At 38.5% G+C, this 18893-nt stretch overlaps 1 protein-coding gene across 1 annotated transcript in view; it reads left to right on the top strand.

Moving 5' to 3' along the window:
- Positions 1–1434: 1434 nt before the first annotated feature.
- Positions 1435–18893, top strand: part of TBK1 (TANK binding kinase 1) — a gene marked incomplete at its 3' end in the record, with an annotated part of 53282 nt that continues 35823 nt past the window's right edge. The window contains exons 1-4 of the mRNA XM_080706461.1: positions 1435–1539; positions 6994–7134; positions 10520–10649; positions 14755–14936. Of these exons, the coding sequence (XP_080562587.1) occupies positions 1453–1539; positions 6994–7134; positions 10520–10649; positions 14755–14936 (540 nt within the window). The 5' untranslated portion in view covers positions 1435–1452. The remainder of the gene's footprint in view (positions 1540–6993; positions 7135–10519; positions 10650–14754; positions 14937–18893) is intronic.

Below are 18893 nucleotides of genomic sequence, written 5' to 3'. Positions count from 1 at the left end.
ACAAATGTGTATTCCTTGTGAAAATGTAATCTTATTTTTATTGCTTATTTCCAATAAATTGATATATGTAAAATTTCCTATCTTAATTAGATGGATACAGCTGTATCCTAGTATACAACAGATTGGTAAAATTTGCTACTTGTTCCTGGTTCTACAATATCGGCATCATTACTTCATCATGGAATACCCAGTTCAACATACTGATTTTATCAACTTACTATGAAAAATATTAAGATTTTGTTTGTTTTGTGTGGTACAGGAGATTGAACCCAGGAACATTCTACCTCTGAGCTATGCCTCCAGCCCTACATTTTATTATTATTGTTTTGTTTTGTGGTACAAGGGGTGAAACCCAGGGGCTTTTCTATCTCCGGGCTATACTCCTAGACCTTTTTTATACTTTATTTGGAAACAGGGTCTCACTAAGCTGCCAAGAGCCTCACTAAGTAGCCGAGACTGGCTTTGAACCTGTGCGATCCCCCTGTCTCAGCCTCCCAAGCACTGGGATTGCAAGCCTTTGCCACCACGCCCGGCTTATTATTTATTCTGAAACATGGTCTCACTAAGTTCCAGAGGGCCTCACTTAGTAGCTGAGGCTGGTCTCAAACCTGCGATCCTCCTGTGTCCGCCTCCCAAATGCTGGAATAATAAGCATGCGCCACCACATCCCGCTTTAAGATTATCATTTGATCTTATGTCATAGCAGGTTTAAGGGAATATGCTTGGTATAGTGTTAGGCTGTATTAGCATAACTCATTTTTATTCCAACATGGAACTCAAATATTCTTAATATCTTTATAGTTCCATAGCTTTTCAGTATTAAAGGACAAGGCTAGGGGCAATGCTTACTCTTTAAGCCTTGGTACTATATACTTGGTATTGTTTATTTCTATACTTGAAGGTTAAAGAATTTCCAGGTTTAATTTTTAGAAAAGTTATTAACTTTTCAAAATAATAATTTGCACAGTTCTGTTATGGTTGTCAGGCCCTATGCAGATGAAATTTTAGGTTATGGAAATGTTATATAATAACAATTGTTCCCCTGACTTTGAAGGAAGCAAAATAATTCTATCTTAAAGCAATTTCAAATATAATTTATTATTGATTACTCTTAAGAAACATTTGAAAGAGGTATTATTCTCATTAACAATCAAAATTGGAAAGAAATAGATGTTTCTTTCAGTCCTGTGATGTGAATTAAATTGACTATATAAGATGTAATTGGGTAATAGTTTTTATCAAAGCCCACATAGCATTTTAGCCTTTAACATTGCTATAAACTTGGGTTTTTACATTGTACTGTTTATGCATTTCAGTATAACAATGAATATTGGGTAGTGTTACTTGAGACTAAAAATTGCTAACACTTGTTTCTTAACTATATTATTTCCTTTACAACATATGTAAATCTTTTCCCTTAGTATAACAAGAGGCTCTCCTGACCAGGCCGAGATGCAGAGCACTTCTAATCATCTGTGGCTTTTATCTGATATCTTGGGCCAAGGAGCTACAGCAAATGTCTTTCGTGGAAGACACAAGGTTGGTGCAGTGAAAACAGAAGTCATTTTCAGTCATAATCAGTATCTGTATTTTCATCTGAGAAACACATTTATCCTAAAATGTCTGACTTGGGTTTTTTGTTTGTTTGTTTTTGTTTTTATGGTGATACTAGGGGTGGAACCCAGAGGCTTTCTGCCTCCATGCTATACTCCCAGACCTATTTTATATTTTATTTGGAAACAGGGTCTCACTAAGTTGCTGAGAGCCTCACTAAGTAGCTGAGGCTGGCTTCGAACCTGTGCGATCCTCCTGTCTCAGTCTCCCAAACACGGGGATTACAAGCGTGTGCTACCACGCCTGGCTTGACTTGGTTTGTTTTATCTGAAGAAATTATTAATGATTTTTGTTGTTTTAGATTTAGTTTGCATCAGAAGCAGTGAGCACATCTTCCCTCATGGTAGCAGAGTTTATATGCTCTTCTACTGGGAGCATGATCCTCTACTAAGGGTTCATGCCCCCAGTAGAAGACCATCCTATAACGGAGGTAGGAGTAAATTAGATTCTCATCAAGAAGTCCAGGGTTAAAAGGCTGTCTCCTGTATGCAGTAATCAGAATGTGGTAGTAAAGAAGGAATAGAATAAAAGGACTAATCCCAGAAGCACTTTAAGGACCAAAAGGATTTTGTTAGAGTCTCATTTGGAGAATGAAACTAAAGATAATTGAAGTAATTTGAAATGAAGAGATTGAAGATAATTAAAGCCCTATCCTGGGAAGGAAGCCGGAAAAATAATGGAGTAAAAAATATTTTTTATGCCCCAAGTAATCACTGTGTGAACCTGTGCTAAGCTCAGTTATGTTTGGGGCCTCGTAAATTCCTATTTTCAGAAGCAGGGACTCTAAATATTTTAGTTGGAAGGAATTTCTTTCTGTTTTTCTGTAACCTTGAGGTTACCAGTCAGTTCTTTCAGTGATAATAAGTATGTACTGGGGAGGGGCTGCCTTCTCTGGGTTAAGAATATGATTATAAGCAGCCTGTATGGCTCACAGAGAATGAATCAGAAATATCATATGGATAGCTCTTAGCAATTTCCCCTTTGATTCTGAATATTGCTCTCCTACAAATTGTTTCAGTTTTGTGCCAAGAATAGAAAACAGATAGCGACATAGGATTTTGCATTGAAACACATTCAACTACTATCTTCCTGTGTTCCAAATTAGCTTAACAAACTTCAGTGTGCACTTGATATATGTCCAGCACTATGGTAAGCCCAGTGAACGGAACTGCATACAACTAATCAGCAGTCCCTTCACTCAGAAAGGGCGTGGATGACGTGTGCCTGTGATCCCAATACTTGGGAGGCTGAGACAGAAGGATCGCAGGTTCAAGGCCATTCTTAGCAACTTAGTGAGACCCTGTTTCAAAATAAAAGATAAAATAGAGCTGGGGGTGTATAGTTCAGAGGTAGAATGCCTCTGGGTTGAACTTTGAATACAAAAAAAAAAAAAAACTGGGCATGGTGGCACCCACTTGTAATCCCAGTACTTGAGAGGCTGAGACATAAGAATTATATGTTTGCAGCCAGCCTCAGCAAGTTAGGCTCTCCACAACTTAGTGAGACCCTGTTTCAAATTTAAAAAAATAAATTAAAATAGGGTTGGGGACATAGTTCAGAGCTAGAATGCCCCTGGGTTCAATCTGTAGAATCACAAAAAAAAAAAAAAAAAAAAAAAGGAAGGGCATAGTTGGAAACTGATGGGATGGTAGTCACTAGAGATAGAGATTGGATGAGACATATTTCAAAGTGCCTGGCATTAGTAGATATTTTAGATATTCTGGTCCTTTTTCCTTACATAGATACAGTGTCCTTCATGTAAGTGGCTACACATAGTAGGTACTATAGAAGTTTGATGAAGGAACGAAGACAGCCTGAAGTTCTCAAAGAACCAGAGATGTTCTTTTTCCAGTGTAGTGTGGAAATCTAAAACACAGATTTAAGAGGTAAAAAAATTGACTTCAAGATAGTGCTAAGACCCAATTTAGTATGTTGCTAAAGTCTTCTCAGGGATTTAAAAAAATTCTCAATTATTTAAAAGATTGTGGGGAAAGGGTTAGTAGGGGTTAGATTAAATCCAGGGGTATTTACCTCTGAGCTACACCCCAGCCCTATTTTATATTTTTTGAAACGGCCTAAGTTGCTGAGGCTGTCCTTGAACCTGTGCTCCTATCTCATCCTCCCACATATTGGAATTACACATGTGGGCCACTGTGCTGGCTTCTGTTTTTATTTTGAAGCAAAGTCTCACTTAGTTGTGGAGGACCTCCCTAAATTGGGTAGGCTGACTGCAAACTTGAAATTCCCCTCAGCCTCTCAAGTACTGGAATTACAGGCATACACCACCATACCCAGCTTTATTTGAAGGATTTTTAAGTTTGGTATTACCCCTTGTATTTTACTCTTTAGAATGACCAGGTTCTTAAATGTACTACTTATTCAAAGTGTATTACTTTTTTTCATTAAGTGGCTTTCAGTTACTGTTGTATAGGGGTGAGTGTGTATGTGTGTGGTAACCATGGTGAAGTTGAAGGGAAGTAGGTTGTAGGATGTGTTGATCTGCATGCATGCATACATTGTGCCCAGATCTCTTAAGTATTATTGGTATTTGACTTAACGACAGTGAGTGCATGATGATTGTGCAGATGAATAAAGGAAAAACAGTACATTCTCACAGGTATCCCAGTAATCTCACAGGCATGATAGGCTGCAAGAGTTTGGAAAATCCTACCCTTAACCTGGATGGGTACATTGCAACACTGTATTTTCCCTGTTTGCTCTTCTATTAGGATTCTCCCCCTCTCTCTCTCCCTCTCTCTCTCTCTCCCCTCTCCCCCCCTCCCCTCCCTCCCTCCCTCTCTTTCTCTCTCCCTCACCCCCCTCTTTTTTTTTTTTTTTTTTTTTGGTGGTACTGAGGGTGGAACCCAGGGGCTTTTCTACCTCTGAGCTATACTACCAGACCTATTTTATACTTTATTTGGAAACAGGGTCTCACTAAGTTGCTGAGAGCCTCACTAAGTTGCTGAGGCTGGCTTTGAACCTGTATGATCCTCCTATCTCAGAATCCAAGCACGGGGATTACAAGTGTGCACCACCACGCCCGGCTATAATTCTTATTTTAGATTGAGTTTGAGACAAGTGTTCTTAAGGAAAATCTGTGTTGAATGATATACAGATTTGGCAATGTCTTTACTCTAGCTGAACAAATGGAAGAAGAGTGTAATTGAACCTTCAGTTCTCTTTTCAGACTGTCTGAAAGCAGTCACTGCCCAATTTCTTCTCAAAAGAATATATGTCTCTTGATATATTTGGTGTGACTGAGACAATGGAGAATCATGTAGATGGTGACCCTCATTTGGTGATCTTAGAGATGGGATTACAAAGTAGCTAAATAGTTTAAAGGAAAAGATCATGCAGTTCTGGGATGAGGGAGGATAGTTGCTTAAGTGGTAAATCTGTGGAAAACTCAGGGCTCCAAAGCAGAAACAGTACAGGGTTCTGACACTTAAGAGAGCCACAGCATATCTTTAAGCAGGGCTTGCCTGAACCCTAGCACAAAGAGATGATCTTTACACTTGCTCCAAAGAAGTTCAACCACAGATAAATGAGGAAAAAGTAAGGCTAGATATAAAAGAATCTAGACTGGCCATTAGGCGGAGGTTTGCTGGTTAGGAACTGGGTGGGTCTGGAAGAGCATCATAAAGAAAGGTTAAAGCCAGGTGTGGTGGCACACGCTTGAAATCCCAACATTTGAGAGGCTGAGACCGGAGGATTGAGGTTCATTGGCCAGCCTCAGCTACTTAGTGAGGCCCTCCGCAACTTAGACCCATTTTCAAAATAAAAAATAAAAAGCCAGGCATGGTGGTGCATGCTTGTAATCCCAGTACTTGAGAGGTTGAGACAGGAGGATCTCGCAGGTTCAAATCTAGCCTCAGCTTCTCAGTAAGGCTCTCAGCAACTTAATGAGACCCTGTTTTCAAATAAAATTAAAATAGGTTAGGAGGAAGCTGGGCCTGGTAGCGCACGCTTGTAATTCCAGCATTCCGGAGGCTGAGACCAGAGGATCGCGGTTTGCAGACAGCCTCAGCTACTTAGTGAGGCCCTTCACAACTCAGTGAGACCCTGTTCCAAAAATAAAGAATAAAGCCGGGCATGGTGGCGCATGCTTGTAATCCCAGCATTTGGGAGGCTGAGACTGGAGAATCACAGTTTGCGGACAGCCTCAGCTACTCAGTGAGGCCCTCTGCAACTTAGTGAAACCCTGTTTCAAAATAATAAAAAAAAATAGGGCAGGGGGTGTAGCTCGGAGGCCAGATGCCCCTGGGTTCCATCCCCAGACCCGCAAAAAAAAAAAAAAAAAAAAAGTTTAAAAAAAAAAAAAGAAAGAAAGAATAAAAAAATTGGGCAGGGGTTGTAGCTCTAAGGTCAAATGCCTCTGGGTTCCAGCCCCAGACCCAAAAAAAAAAAAAAATAGGTTAGGAGTATAACCCGGAGGTAGAAGGCCCCCAGGTTCCATCCCCAGTACTAAAAAATAAATAAATCAATCTAAATAAATGAATAAATAAAAATAAAGAATAAAAAATAGGGCAGGGGTTGTAGCTCAGAGGTCAAATGCCCCTGGGTACCATCCCCAGACCTGCAAAGTAAAAAAAGAAAGAAAGAAGGAAAAGTTAATATGAACATGCAAGTGTGATATTAACTGAAATTTAAGGGGTTTTTTGGTGCTGGGGATTGATGCCAGTACCTTATGTATGCTAGGTTCTCTCCCAGCTACAGCTGTGCATTGTAATGCTGCATGTGATCCGCTCCAGTGGGCCATGAGAGAGTGCAGTGCTGCAGTACAAGAGTAGAGGAGAGGACATGCCCTTCTTCCTCTAGAGCTAGTCTGTGAAGGAACAGCCTTCAGCTCTTCCTTGGCAGCCATGCTATGATCCCACCAGGAAGTCCACTTTAACCTCACTTCTCCAGCCCCTGCCCATGCACAAGCGCTCACAGACAGGAAGAGTTAATCACATTAATTTTTAATAAAAATTTTGTATGCGTAGAATGTAGTTTTCAATCATTTTATTCCTGTTTTGATTACTTTAAAAGTATTAGGCCACGGAGAAACCTTAGAGTATCACTTTCAGTTTCTTATCCCAAAGATGATCTCATTTGCACAGTTAGAAGAACTTTTATCTTCTGATGTAAATAACTACCCTTGCCCTAGCATATCATAGTGTAAGTTTTATTTATAACATTAAAGAAAATAGCCTTTCAAAACTCCAAAATGTACAGCTTGAAAGAAATTTTGAACAATTGATTGTTTCATTTTAATTGAAACAGGAGTCCTAGTATGAATTACCTTTTCCTGAAGGATTAATGGTGTTCTATGAAAAATATAAATTGCTATGGTAGGACTAATGGTACTTTTCTTTTCTCTCTTTTTTTTTTTTTTAGAAAACTGGTGATTTATTTGCTATCAAAGTGTTTAATAACATAAGCTTTCTTCGCCCAGTTGATGTTCAAATGAGAGAATTTGAAGTGTTAAAAAAACTTAATCACAAGAATATTGTCAAATTATTTGCTATTGAAGAAGAGGTGAGTAGGCAAGCTTTAATTAATCTTGTCATCATGTTTATTGTGGTTAGGATTCAAAAGATGCGATCTAACTTAAAAAAGGAAAACTGGTGAAAATGAGGTGTAGGGCTCATTCAATGAAATAGTCTTATCCCCAAGGATTCGTGAATGGATAGAGCAATAGAAACAGAGTATCATAAAAATGAAATCCGAAAAAAAATTGCATAAGAATTTGTATTATTACTAAAGGAAAAAAAGGAAAAACTGAGGTTGACATAATTACAAAAAGAACAAAGAGAAATTCAGTAGAGAGAAGCCTATGTAAAAGAATAAAAAGCCTAGCGAAAGAGATTGATATGTAAAGTCTAGTTATAAAATATTTGATTATAGGGAGGAATAGCAAAAGTAAGAATGTTGTTAGGAGCAAAATCTATTTTAATCCTTTAGACATAAGAAATCAGTAAAATCATTCCTGTTGAAAATGTTTGGTAATTTTACTCCTTATCCTACTGATTTCATTTTTAGTGATTTCTTAGGAATTAATCAAATATAAATTGTAGTTTTCTACATTAAACACGTCAGCTGGTGCTCTATAATAAAACTAGTTACAACATTTGAATAAGTCAAGCTAGATGCAGTGGTACACGCTTGTAGTCCCAGCTGTTTAGGAGGCTACAGCAAGAGAATTGTGCATTTGAGGCCAAGACCCTGTCTCCTATTTTTTGAAGAAAAAAAATTTTTTTAACAAATTAGATTGTGGGATGGAATCCTGGCTAGTTACCCAGAGTTAGCCAGACTCAAGGTAAGCCTTCCAGACTGCCAAGTTTATCCAAGACTTCTGACACCAACTACAGAGATATCTGGCAAGTTACAAAGAGAGCACAATTCCCACAAAACTGCCCCTCACTTTTAAGTTTCCAGCCTCAAATTCAGGATTACTGAAGGCTACTTACTCACTTCAAACAAGTTAGCTACAAATTTGGAAGTTCCCATAATATTCTTCAAATTTGGTAATTTTCTAGGATGTAAAATGATTCACAGAATACAGGAAAGTGCTATACTTAACATTTTATTATCACAAAATGTTACAGCCAAAGGGAGACACAGGCTAGAGTGTGAGATGGTTCCAAACATAATTTCCTCGTCTTCACGGACACATTACCCTTCTGGCATTGTTTTTCTGTTTGTTTTTTGCTTGCTTGTTTTTTGGTACTGGGGATTGAACCCAGGGACACTCTACCTCTGAGCTAAACCTCCAGGCTTTTCAGCCTTTTCTTATTTTTTATTTTGAAACAGGGTTTCTAAGGATCTTACTAAGTTGCTGAGGCTGGCTATAAACCTACGATCCTCCTGTCTCAGCCTCCCAAGTACTGGGATTACAGGCATGAGCCACCTTACTCAACTAGTATTGACTTTTGATGACCAGCCTGGAACGATGCCGACTTTTTATTACGTCTGTCACATATTGCCTTCTTGGCTGACCTTTAGTCTCTATTCCCTTCTATAGGTTTGGACTAATTCTTGTAGTTCCCATTTCCTCTAGAGGTCAGAACTGATAGGTCCTAAAGCCTCCATCATCAACCACACTGTTGGACTATCCAGAGGATCAAAAATACTTCTTTGCTAATTGTGGTGACATATCTATAATTCCAAGTCTTGGGAGGCTGAGAAAGGAGGATAAATATATATATGTTTATATATACATATGCATGTATACTTACATACATTTTTTTTTTCAGACAGGGCATTTCAGTAACCAAAAATCTCAATAACTTAGGACAAAAGCCAGACTTCTTGGATAAAGTGAATTGGTTGCTACACAATAGTTAAGCAAGAATAAAAAATACTTAACAATATGCGTGTGTGTGTGTGTGTGTGTGTGTGTGTGTGTGTGTGTGTGTGTGTTACTGAGGATTGAACCCAGGGGGATTCTACCTTTAAGCTATACCCCCAGCCCTAATTGATTTTTTTTTTTTTTTTTTTTTTTTTTTTTGGTGATGCTGGGGATGGAACCCAGGGGCATTCTACTTTCAAGCTACACCCCCAGCCCTATTTTTTGCTCTTTATTTTGAACCAGGGTCTCACTGAGTTGCAAAGGGCCTCTAAGTAGCTGAGGCTGTCCGTGAACGGCAATCTTCCTTTCTCAGCTTCCCAAATGCTGGGATTACAAGTGTGCACCACAAAACCCGGCCCTATTTGATTATTTTAAACAGGGTCCCACTAAGTTGTGGGGGCCTCGCTAAGTTACTAGTTACTATGAACTTGCAGTCCTACTATCTCAGCCTCCCAAGTACTGGGATTACAAATATGCCACCATGCCTGAAATATGTAATGTAATATAAGAAATTCAGAGCTGGGCATGGTGATGCATGTTTGTAATCCCAGTACTTGGGAGGCTGAGACAGGAGGATCGCAGGTTCAAGGACAGTCTCAGCAAGTAGTAATATTCTCAGCAACCTAGTGAAACCATTTCAGAATGAAAATAAAATAGGGGGAATAGCTTGGAGGTAGGATGCCCCTGGGTTCAAATCCCACTACCTCATTTAAAAAACAACAACAACAAAAAAATAAAACTTCATTCCTTAAAATGAAATGCTGTGTCACAGAAGAATTTCAAATGTTATAAAAGATTTTTTTAGAAGACTATTGTTCCAAATGTACTACTGTGCATAAGTAAAGACAATTTAATAGAACCATTATAATTAAAGCAATATTTTTATAGTTCAAATTTAGCTAGTTTTTACTGGTTTTTCTTCAGAAACAAATCTAACTTTCTTACACAATAGGAAACTTAGAAGGTGTTGATTTTTATTTATATGCAGCCAACAGATATTTCAGTGGATTCTAGGTGAAGCAATTGGAAGTGCCCTCATCACTGTAGCAAATCCTACTTGTAGGGTTTTTTTGGGGGGTGGGGGTCTGGGGATGGAACCCAGGGGCATTCGACCTCTGAGCTACACCCCCTGCCCTATTTTTTATTCCTTATTTTGAAGCCAGATCTCACTGAGTTGCAGAGGGCCTTACTAAGTAGCTGAGGCTGTCTGCGTAACGCGATCCTCCGATCTCAGCCTCCCGAATGCTGGGATTACAAGTGTGCGCCACCACGCCCGGCTCAAATCCTACATTTAAATGAAATCAAATAACAAGGCACAGTGGTACATACCTCTAATTCCAGTTTTCCAGAGGTTGAGGTAGGGGGATTGCAGGTTCTGAGGTAGCCTCAGCAAATTAGGAAGACTGTCTCAGAAAGAGCTAGAGATACAGCTCAGTGGTAAAGCACCCCTGGGTTCAATCCCCAGTAGAAAATATAAAATATTAAAAGCTAAATGAAATAAATCAGAAAGTATTGCCATGTAATCAAAGCTTATTTTTCATATTGATTCCCAACCAATGATTTTTTTTTCAGACAACGACAAGACATAAAGTACTCATTATGGAATTTTGTCCATGTGGAAGTTTATACACTGTTTTAGAAGAGCCATCTAATGCCTATGGACTACCAGAATCAGAATTTTTAATTGTTTTACGAGATGTGGGTATGTTTATTTATTTTTATGATTTTATATATGTAATTTAGTGACATAGATTTTTAAAAATTAATTTTATTATTCAAAATAAAAGACCATTATGCAGTACTTCCTTAGATATGTCTCCAAAAGCACAAGTGCCAAAAAGGAAAAAATAGATAAATCAGACTTTATCAACATTAAAAACTGCTCCAAGCCAGGCATGGTGGTGCAAGCTTGTAATCCCAGTATTTGAGAGGCTGAGATGAGAGGGTTGCGGGTTTGTGGCCAGCCTCGGCTACCTAGTGAGGCCCTCTGCAACTTAGTGAAACCATTTCAAAATAATAAGAAATAGGACTGGGGTGTATCTCGGAGGTAAAATGCCTCTCGGTTCAATTCCTGGTACTGCAAAAACAAAACAAAACAAAACAAAAACTCCAAAAGTCAACAAATGAGTGAAAAGACAACCCCCATAGGATGAAAGAAAATGTTACAAATCACAGGGAAGAATAGTTATTCAGACAACTCAACAATAGAAAGACAAACCCAACTTTAAAATGGCCAAATGATTTGAACATACTTTTCTCCAAAAATAAAAATTTGAAAATAATATAAAAATACTCAACATCATTAGTTGATAGGGCTATTCAAATCAAATCCACAATAAAATAGCACTTGGTACCCACTAGGGAGCTAAAATCAAAAAGACAAAAGCAAATGTTGAAAGGAAGTTAAAAAAAATTGGAATCCTCACAGGACTAGTAGGATTGTAAAATGATATAGCCACTTTGGAAAACGGTCTGGCAGTTCCTCAGTATTTAAATATAGAATTACCATGACCCAGCAAATCTGCCAGGTATATACCCAAAATAATTAAAAACATATCCACACCAAAACTTATACATCTGTGTACATAGCAGCATTATTTGTAATAGCCATAAAATAGCAACAGCTCAAATGTCTATCAGAAGGATGGATAAACACTGGTATAAACATACAATGAAGTTTTATTCACTCATACAAAGAAATGAAATAGTGAAAGCCAAGCATAGTGGCACAAGCTTGTAATCCCAGTACTTGAGAGACTGAGACAGGAAGATTATAGGTTTGTGGCCAGTCTCAGGTACTTAGGCCCTCTGCAACTTAGTGAGACCATTTCAAAATAAGTAATAAAAAATAGGGCTGGGAGTATAGCTCAGAGGTAGAATACCGCTGGATTAAGAAAAGAAATGAGAGCTAGGTGTGGTGGCACACGCTTGTAATCCCAGCATTTGAAAGGCTGAGACAGAAGGACCTCAGTTTGAGGAGAGCCTCAGCTACTTAGTGAGGCCTTTTGCAACTCAGACCCTTTTCAAAAATAAAAAGAATTAAAAAAAAATAGGGCTGGGGTGCCTCTCGGAGTTAGAATGTCCCTGGGTTTCATCCCCAGTACCACACAGGCAAAAAAAGAAGTAACGCGGTGCATTCTAAAATGTGGATTAACCCTGAAAACATGCTCAGTAAAAGAAGCCAAACATGCTGGGCATGGTGGCGCACACTTATAATCCCCACACTTGGGAGGCAGAGACAGGAGGATCGCACAAGTTCGAAGCCAGCCTTGCTGGCTTAGGAGACCTGTTTCCAAATTTAAAAAAATATAAAAAATAGGTCTGGGAGTATAGCCCGGAAATAGAAAGGTTTCCAGGAACCCCAGTACCACAAAAAACAAAAAAGCAACAACAACAAAAAAAAAAAAAAAAAAAAACAGAAGAAACAAAACACAAAACCTCACAATATTATGACTTCATTTAGGTAAAATGTTTAGTATAGGCAGAAAACAGATTATTGGTTGTTGGGAAGGAAAGTTGGGGAGTGGTTGCAATAGGGTGTGAACTTTCTTTTGGCATGATAGAAATGGGTTTTTTATTTTGAGCATGATAAATGCCGGGCGTGGTAGTGCATGCTTGTAATCTCAGTACTTGGGAGGCTGAGAAGGATCTCGGTTCGCAGCCAGCCTCAGCTACTTAGTGAGGCATTCTGCGACTTAGTAAGACCCTGTTTCAAATTAAAGAATAAAAAATCGGGCTGGAAGTATAGCTCTGAGGTAGAATGATCCTGGGTTCAATCCCCAGAAACATACACACACAAAAAAAATGTTCTGAAATTAGTGATGACAGTTTTACAACTCTGACTATACTAAAAATTACTGAATTGTGCCATTTAAAATGATGAATGCTATATATAAGTTATTATCTTAGTAACCTGTTAAAAATATGTGGCAGCTGGGCATGGTGACACACATATATAATCCCAGTACTTGGGAGTCCGAGACAGGAGGATCACAGGTTTGTAGCCAGCCTCAGATATGTAGGCCCTCTACAATTTAGTGAGACCTTGTTTCAAAATAAAGGGAAAAAATAGGGCTAGACATGTAAACTCGGAGGTAGAGTGACTCTGTGTTCAATCTCTAATACCACAAAGGAAAAATAAAAAATGGCAACCAAGGAAATGAGTCTCATAATTTAGGAAAAGGTAATGAAAATTAATTCATTCCCACATTAAAATTAATGGGAATTCTTAAACTTGACCCTGGAAGCAGAGTATGAGACCGTTTAAATGAGAATTAAACAAGAGAGAAACACAATTACTAATATGCTATAGCCTATTTAATTAAATAGAAATTACAGATAGTTGGTGCCACTTTAAGAATATTGATAGCCATGAGTTTTAATAATTAAATATTAGGGTCCCTAAACTTATTTTCACATGTTGAATTTGAATAGTCAGTTATCAAATAAATGTCTTTTCTCAGCAACATTTCCTGTCAGCCAAAACAGCTTAATTAGCTGGGTGTTGTGGTGCACATCTGTAATCCAAAAAATTAGAAGGTTGAGACTTGAGGATCCAGGTTCAAAGCCAGCCTCAACTACTTAGTAAGGCCCTCTGCAACTTAGACCCTCTTTCAAAATGAAAAAAAAAATCAGGCTGGGGGTGTAAGGGGTAGAATTCCCCTGGGTTCAATCTCTAGCACCACAAAAAATAAAAAAACTTAATTTTAGCCTGACGTGGTGGCACACGCTTGTAATCCCAGCACTTGGGAGGCTGAGACAGGAGGATTGCGCAGGTTCAAAGCCAACCTCAGCTAATTAGTGAGCCTCTCGGCAACTTAGTGAGACCCCGTTTCCAAATAAATTATAAAATAGGGCTAGGAGTGTAGCCTGGAGGTAGAATGCCTCCGGGTTCCATCCCCAGTACTGGGGGAAAAAAAAAAAAAGGTTAATTTCAGCATTGGCTAACCGCCTTTGTCCTTAAAAAGATAAAAAAAAAAGAAAATGGGCTTTATGCAATAGTTTTGAGCATATGGAAAATACATTTTTATGGAAACAAGTCTGATGTTAGCTCTATTTGTTTCTTTTTCTATTTTACATATGGAGCTCAGTTTAATTTTTATGGATTTTCTCCCAAGTTAAAGAAATGTAAACCTGTAGTGAAAGATTAATGTATTTCTGGGAATTTTCATTATTCTTAAGATACATTATATATATGTGTGTGTGTGTGTGTGTGTGTGTGTGTGTGTGTGTGTGTGTGTGTGTGTATGTATATAACCAAAAGTAATTCAGGAAGGAAATCATATACATAAATGCCATTTTTTTACATTTTCCTGATACTGTTAAAGAGAGATTGCATTCCTGCTTAAACCATATTAATTCATATTCTTATTAATTCTTCTTCCAAAACTCCTTATAAAGCTAGGTGTGGTGGCTCACGCCTGTCTTCTCAGTACTTGGGAGTCTGAGACAAGGAGGATTGCAGGTTCAAAACTTCAGGACTTAGTGAGGCTCTTAGCAACCTAGCAAGACCCTGTTTCCAAATAAGAAATTCAGATGGGGGATGTAGCTAAGAGGTAGAATAACCTTTGGTCCTCTGGGTTCAATCCCCAGTACCACCACCAAAAAAAGCCCTTATAACTAAATAGGAGATGGGTCTGTGCATAGACTATCAATTACTTTGAGTAAAATAACTTTGCACTAAATTATAGAGAAGCATATATTAAGTTTTAATAAATATGAATGTATTATATCAATTAATTTGAGACATAAATGTATACATAGATAACTACATTATGATTTTCTTTGTTTTATATTTATTTCAAAAGTGGGTGGAATGAATCATCTTCGAGAGAATGGCATAGTGCACCGTGATATAAAGCCAGGAAATATCATGCGTGTCATAGGGGAAGATGGACAGTCTGTGTACAAACTCACAGATTTTGGTGCAGCTAGAGAATTAGAAGATGACGAGCAATTTGTTTCTCTTTATGGTACAGAAGAATATTTGGTAAGTTATGTATCCTAATCATTTTGTTTTAAAAGTTAGATATCTTAGCCAGGAGAGGTGGTGCACACTTGTAATCCCTGTGTTTGGGAGGCTGAGACAGGAGGATCGCATAGGTTCAAAGCCAGCCTCAGCAACTTAGTGAGACTCTGTTTCCAAATAAAAAGTATAAAATAGATCTGGGCGTATAGCCTGGAGGTAGAAAGCCCCTGGGTCCCACCCCCAGTACCATCGGGGGGGAAAAAAAATTAGATATCTTACAGAAAAAATCAGATAATTGTTCAACCAATTTACCATTTATAAAATGTTGTATATAACTTTTATGACAAAAATAGAATCTTCTACTCTAAAGAGTTTGCATAAGAATGGAATTCGGTATTGGTTCTTCAGGGAACTTATAGTTTTCTGTTAAAAATTCTTGGAAGCCAGGCATGGTGGCGCATGCTTGTAATCCCAGTAGTTGGGAGGCTGAGACAGGAAGATCGTAAGTTTTTGGCCAGACTCAGCTACATAGTGAAGCCCTCCACAACTTAGTGAGAGTCCGTTTCAAACTAAAATATAAAATAGGGCTGGGGATGTAGCTCAGGGGTAGAATGTCCCTAAGTTCAATCCCTAGTACCACAAAAAAAAATTATATATATATATATTTTTTTTTCCTTAGAAGTTTTGTAACACCCTCAGATCCTTTAATTTTATTCATGCCATGAATCTATGTTGAAATAAAAGCCATCTGTGCACTTAAGCATCTAACTAGTAAAAGCTCCCATTTTTGGATCAGAGCAGTAATGCATTACAGACTTGTTAAGTACTCTTCCCTGAGCAAAATTCATTTATTTCTGAAACAGAAGATTCTATTCAGGATAACTTGGTTACTTAAAGACCAAGAGGACTGAACATAATGGTGCACACTTGTAACCCCAGAATGCAGGAGACTGAGACAGGAAAGGATTGCAGTTTCAAGAGTAGCCTCAAGCCGAGCGTGGTGGCGCACGCTTGTAATCCCAGCATTCGGGAGGCTGAAACCTGGAGGATCGCAGTTCGCGGACAGCCTCAGCTACTCAGTGAGGCCCTCTGCAACTCAGTGAGACCCAGTTTCAAAATAAAGAATAAAAACTAGGGCAGGGGGTGTATAGCTCGGAGGTTGAATGCCCCTGGGTTCCATCCCCAGACTCGCAAAAAAAAAGAGTAGCCTCAGCAAATAGTGAGGCTCTCATTAACTTAGCAAGACCCTGTTTAAAACTTAAAAAAAAAAAAAAAAAAAAGGCTGGGAGTGTAGTTCAGAAGTAGAATGCCCCTGGGTTCAATCCCCAGTGCCACAAAAAAAGACAAAGGTTGAGAGAACAATTGTTTGAAACCCACAAAATATTAAATACCTCTATGAATACCTAATTTAAAAATACTAGGAAGCTAGAATACCTCTGTAGTTGAAAAGGTTATATAGGTGTATTTGTATAAATTTCATAAGATTTGAAATACTTAAGAAAAGATCCTTCAGGTGGGCATCACGGTGCATGCCTGTAATCCTAGTACTTAGGAGGCTACAGGATTGCAGGTTGACGAGGCTAACCTCAGCAATTTAGTGACCCTGTTCCAAAATTTAAAAAAATAAAAAGGGCCAAGGATATAGCTCAGAGGTAGAATGCCCTTGGATTCAATCCTCAGTACCAATAAATAAATAAAAGTTGAATAGGTATTTAACTTCACTAGCAAACAAATTAAGTAGTCATAAGTAGTCATAATTACATGTATGTAATTTCATGTTGAATACAAGTGCAGTGGTGGCTTATATTAGTGAATCGCCTTTCATAAGTCATGACATTTTCACTGGCATGGTTTTTCCAAAATAGTGAACAATTCTTGGTAAAGTATCTAAAGAACGCTGATTTGAATACATACATTTCTGAGAAAATTACATGAAAATACTTTGTTATATATAAAACTGAGTTAGAAATAGATTTCTCACTTGCATAAATACCTGGCAGGATATCTGAACATAGTTCAAGATAATAAGAGTATTTTTTGGAATTGTCACCTATAGTGCAAGATGCCTGCTCGCGAAATACCAGTATCCTTTCTCCATTTTTTTTTCTTTTATTTCATTTTTATTTATTTTTGGCAGTACTAGGGATGGAACCCAGGAGCACTCTATCACTGAGCTACAAAGCTATAGCCCCAACCATCTTATCTTTTTTTTATTTTGAGAATGTTCTCACAAAGTTGCCAAGTCTGGCTTCAAACTTGAGATCTTCCTGCCTCCGCCTCCCAAGTTTGAGGCCAGCCTGAGCAACTCAGTAAGATCACATGTCAAAATAAAAAAGGGGCTGGAGTTGTAGTGCAGTGGTAGAGCACCCATAGATTCAGTTACCAATACTGCCACCACCAAAAGAAAGCCACTCCCAGTAGTGTTTCTTGCATGGTTTCCCATTCCCCTGAGCATTAGACAACTCCCACAATGTTGTAAGAGTTTATTTTGATTTGGGCAATAACTCTAGTTTGGTCCATAATATGTTATTGAAGCTTTAGCCCAATAATTTTCAAAGTGCCAGTGCATAATTTCCATAAAGGCACATGTTAGGAGGCTGTCTCTAGGTGGCCACTAGTATTTTTTGCAGAGCTAAATATCTGCATCTCTAAGCTCCTAAACCTTTTTTTTTTTTTTTTTCCTTTTTTTTACTGTGTGTGTATGTGGTCCTGGGGATTGAAACCAGGGCCATTCTACCTCTGAGCTACACCCCCAGCCCTGTTTTTTTATTGTTTAATTTGAAACAGGGTCTCACTAAGTTACAGAGGGCCTAAGTAGCTGAGGCTGGCCATTAACCTTTAATCCTCCTGTTTTAGCCTCCCAAGTACTGGGATTACAGGGATACAGCACCACACCCGGCTCTCCTAAACTATTCTTAGAAGACCTAACTATTGTTGGCAAATCTGGAGTAATGTCTTCTGTGCTTAAGGACATGTGTTTAGATTCAGACCAGCTACATATGTAGGTCCCTACAGCATGTAGTCAAGCTAGTCCTCTGAACTAATTCTAGAGAGTTTAGTTTTCATTTCAGAGTTCCTAGAACTAGATCTGATGGATTGAATGTGAGGAAAGAGGAAAAGAAACCAAGCCACTTGATAGGTTCTGGGGTGTAAGCAACTGCACGGGTGGTGTATTATTTACCTAAAGGATAAGAAAGAAACAAAGGATGTAGATGAGCCATAAAACAGAATGCCTGATCAGCATAGGTGAGACACTGATTCAGTCCTCAGTACCAGAAAGAAAAAAAAAAAAAACGTTTTAGGCAGGCATGGTGGTGCACGCTTGTAATCCTTGTATTTGGGTAGACTAAGAAAGGAGGATCTAAGTTCACAGCCAGCCTTAGCTATTTAGTGAGGCCCTCTGCAACTTAAGTGTTTCAAAATAAAGACTAAAAAATAGGGCTAAGGGTGTAGCTTGAAGGCAGAGTGCCTCTAAGTTCAATCCCCAGTACCTCAAAAATAAAGGCCAGGCATGGTGGCACACGCTTGCATTCCCCACGCTTGGGAGGCTGAGACAGGAGGATTACACAGGTTTGAACCCAGCCTCAGCTACTTAGTGAAGCCCTCAGCAATTTAGTGAGACCCTGTTTCCAAATAAAATATAAAAAATAGGTCTCGGAGTATAGCCTGGGGGTAGAAAGCCTCTGGGTTCCACCCCCAGTACCACAGGTAGATAGATAGATAGATAGATAGATAGATAGATAGATAGATAGATAGATAGAGAAAGAAAGAAAGAAAGAAAGAAAGAAAGAAGCCAAGTGTAGTGGCGCACACTTGTAATTCCAGTACTTAGAAGGCTAAGTCAGGAGGATCTCAAATTCAAGAATAGCCTTGACAATGTAGTGAGACTCACCAACCTAGTGAGACCCTGTTTCAAACTAAAAAATAAAAATAGGACTTCCAGGAAGATGGCGACCGAGAAAAGCAGTGTTTATGAGT

This window comes from Muscardinus avellanarius (genome assembly GCF_963383645.1).
Source record: "Muscardinus avellanarius genome assembly, chromosome: 11".
Classification (NCBI taxonomy): Eukaryota; Metazoa; Chordata; class Mammalia; order Rodentia; family Gliridae; genus Muscardinus; species Muscardinus avellanarius.
Note: the sequence above shows the minus strand (reverse complement) of the source record. Positions and strands in the feature narration are given on the sequence as shown.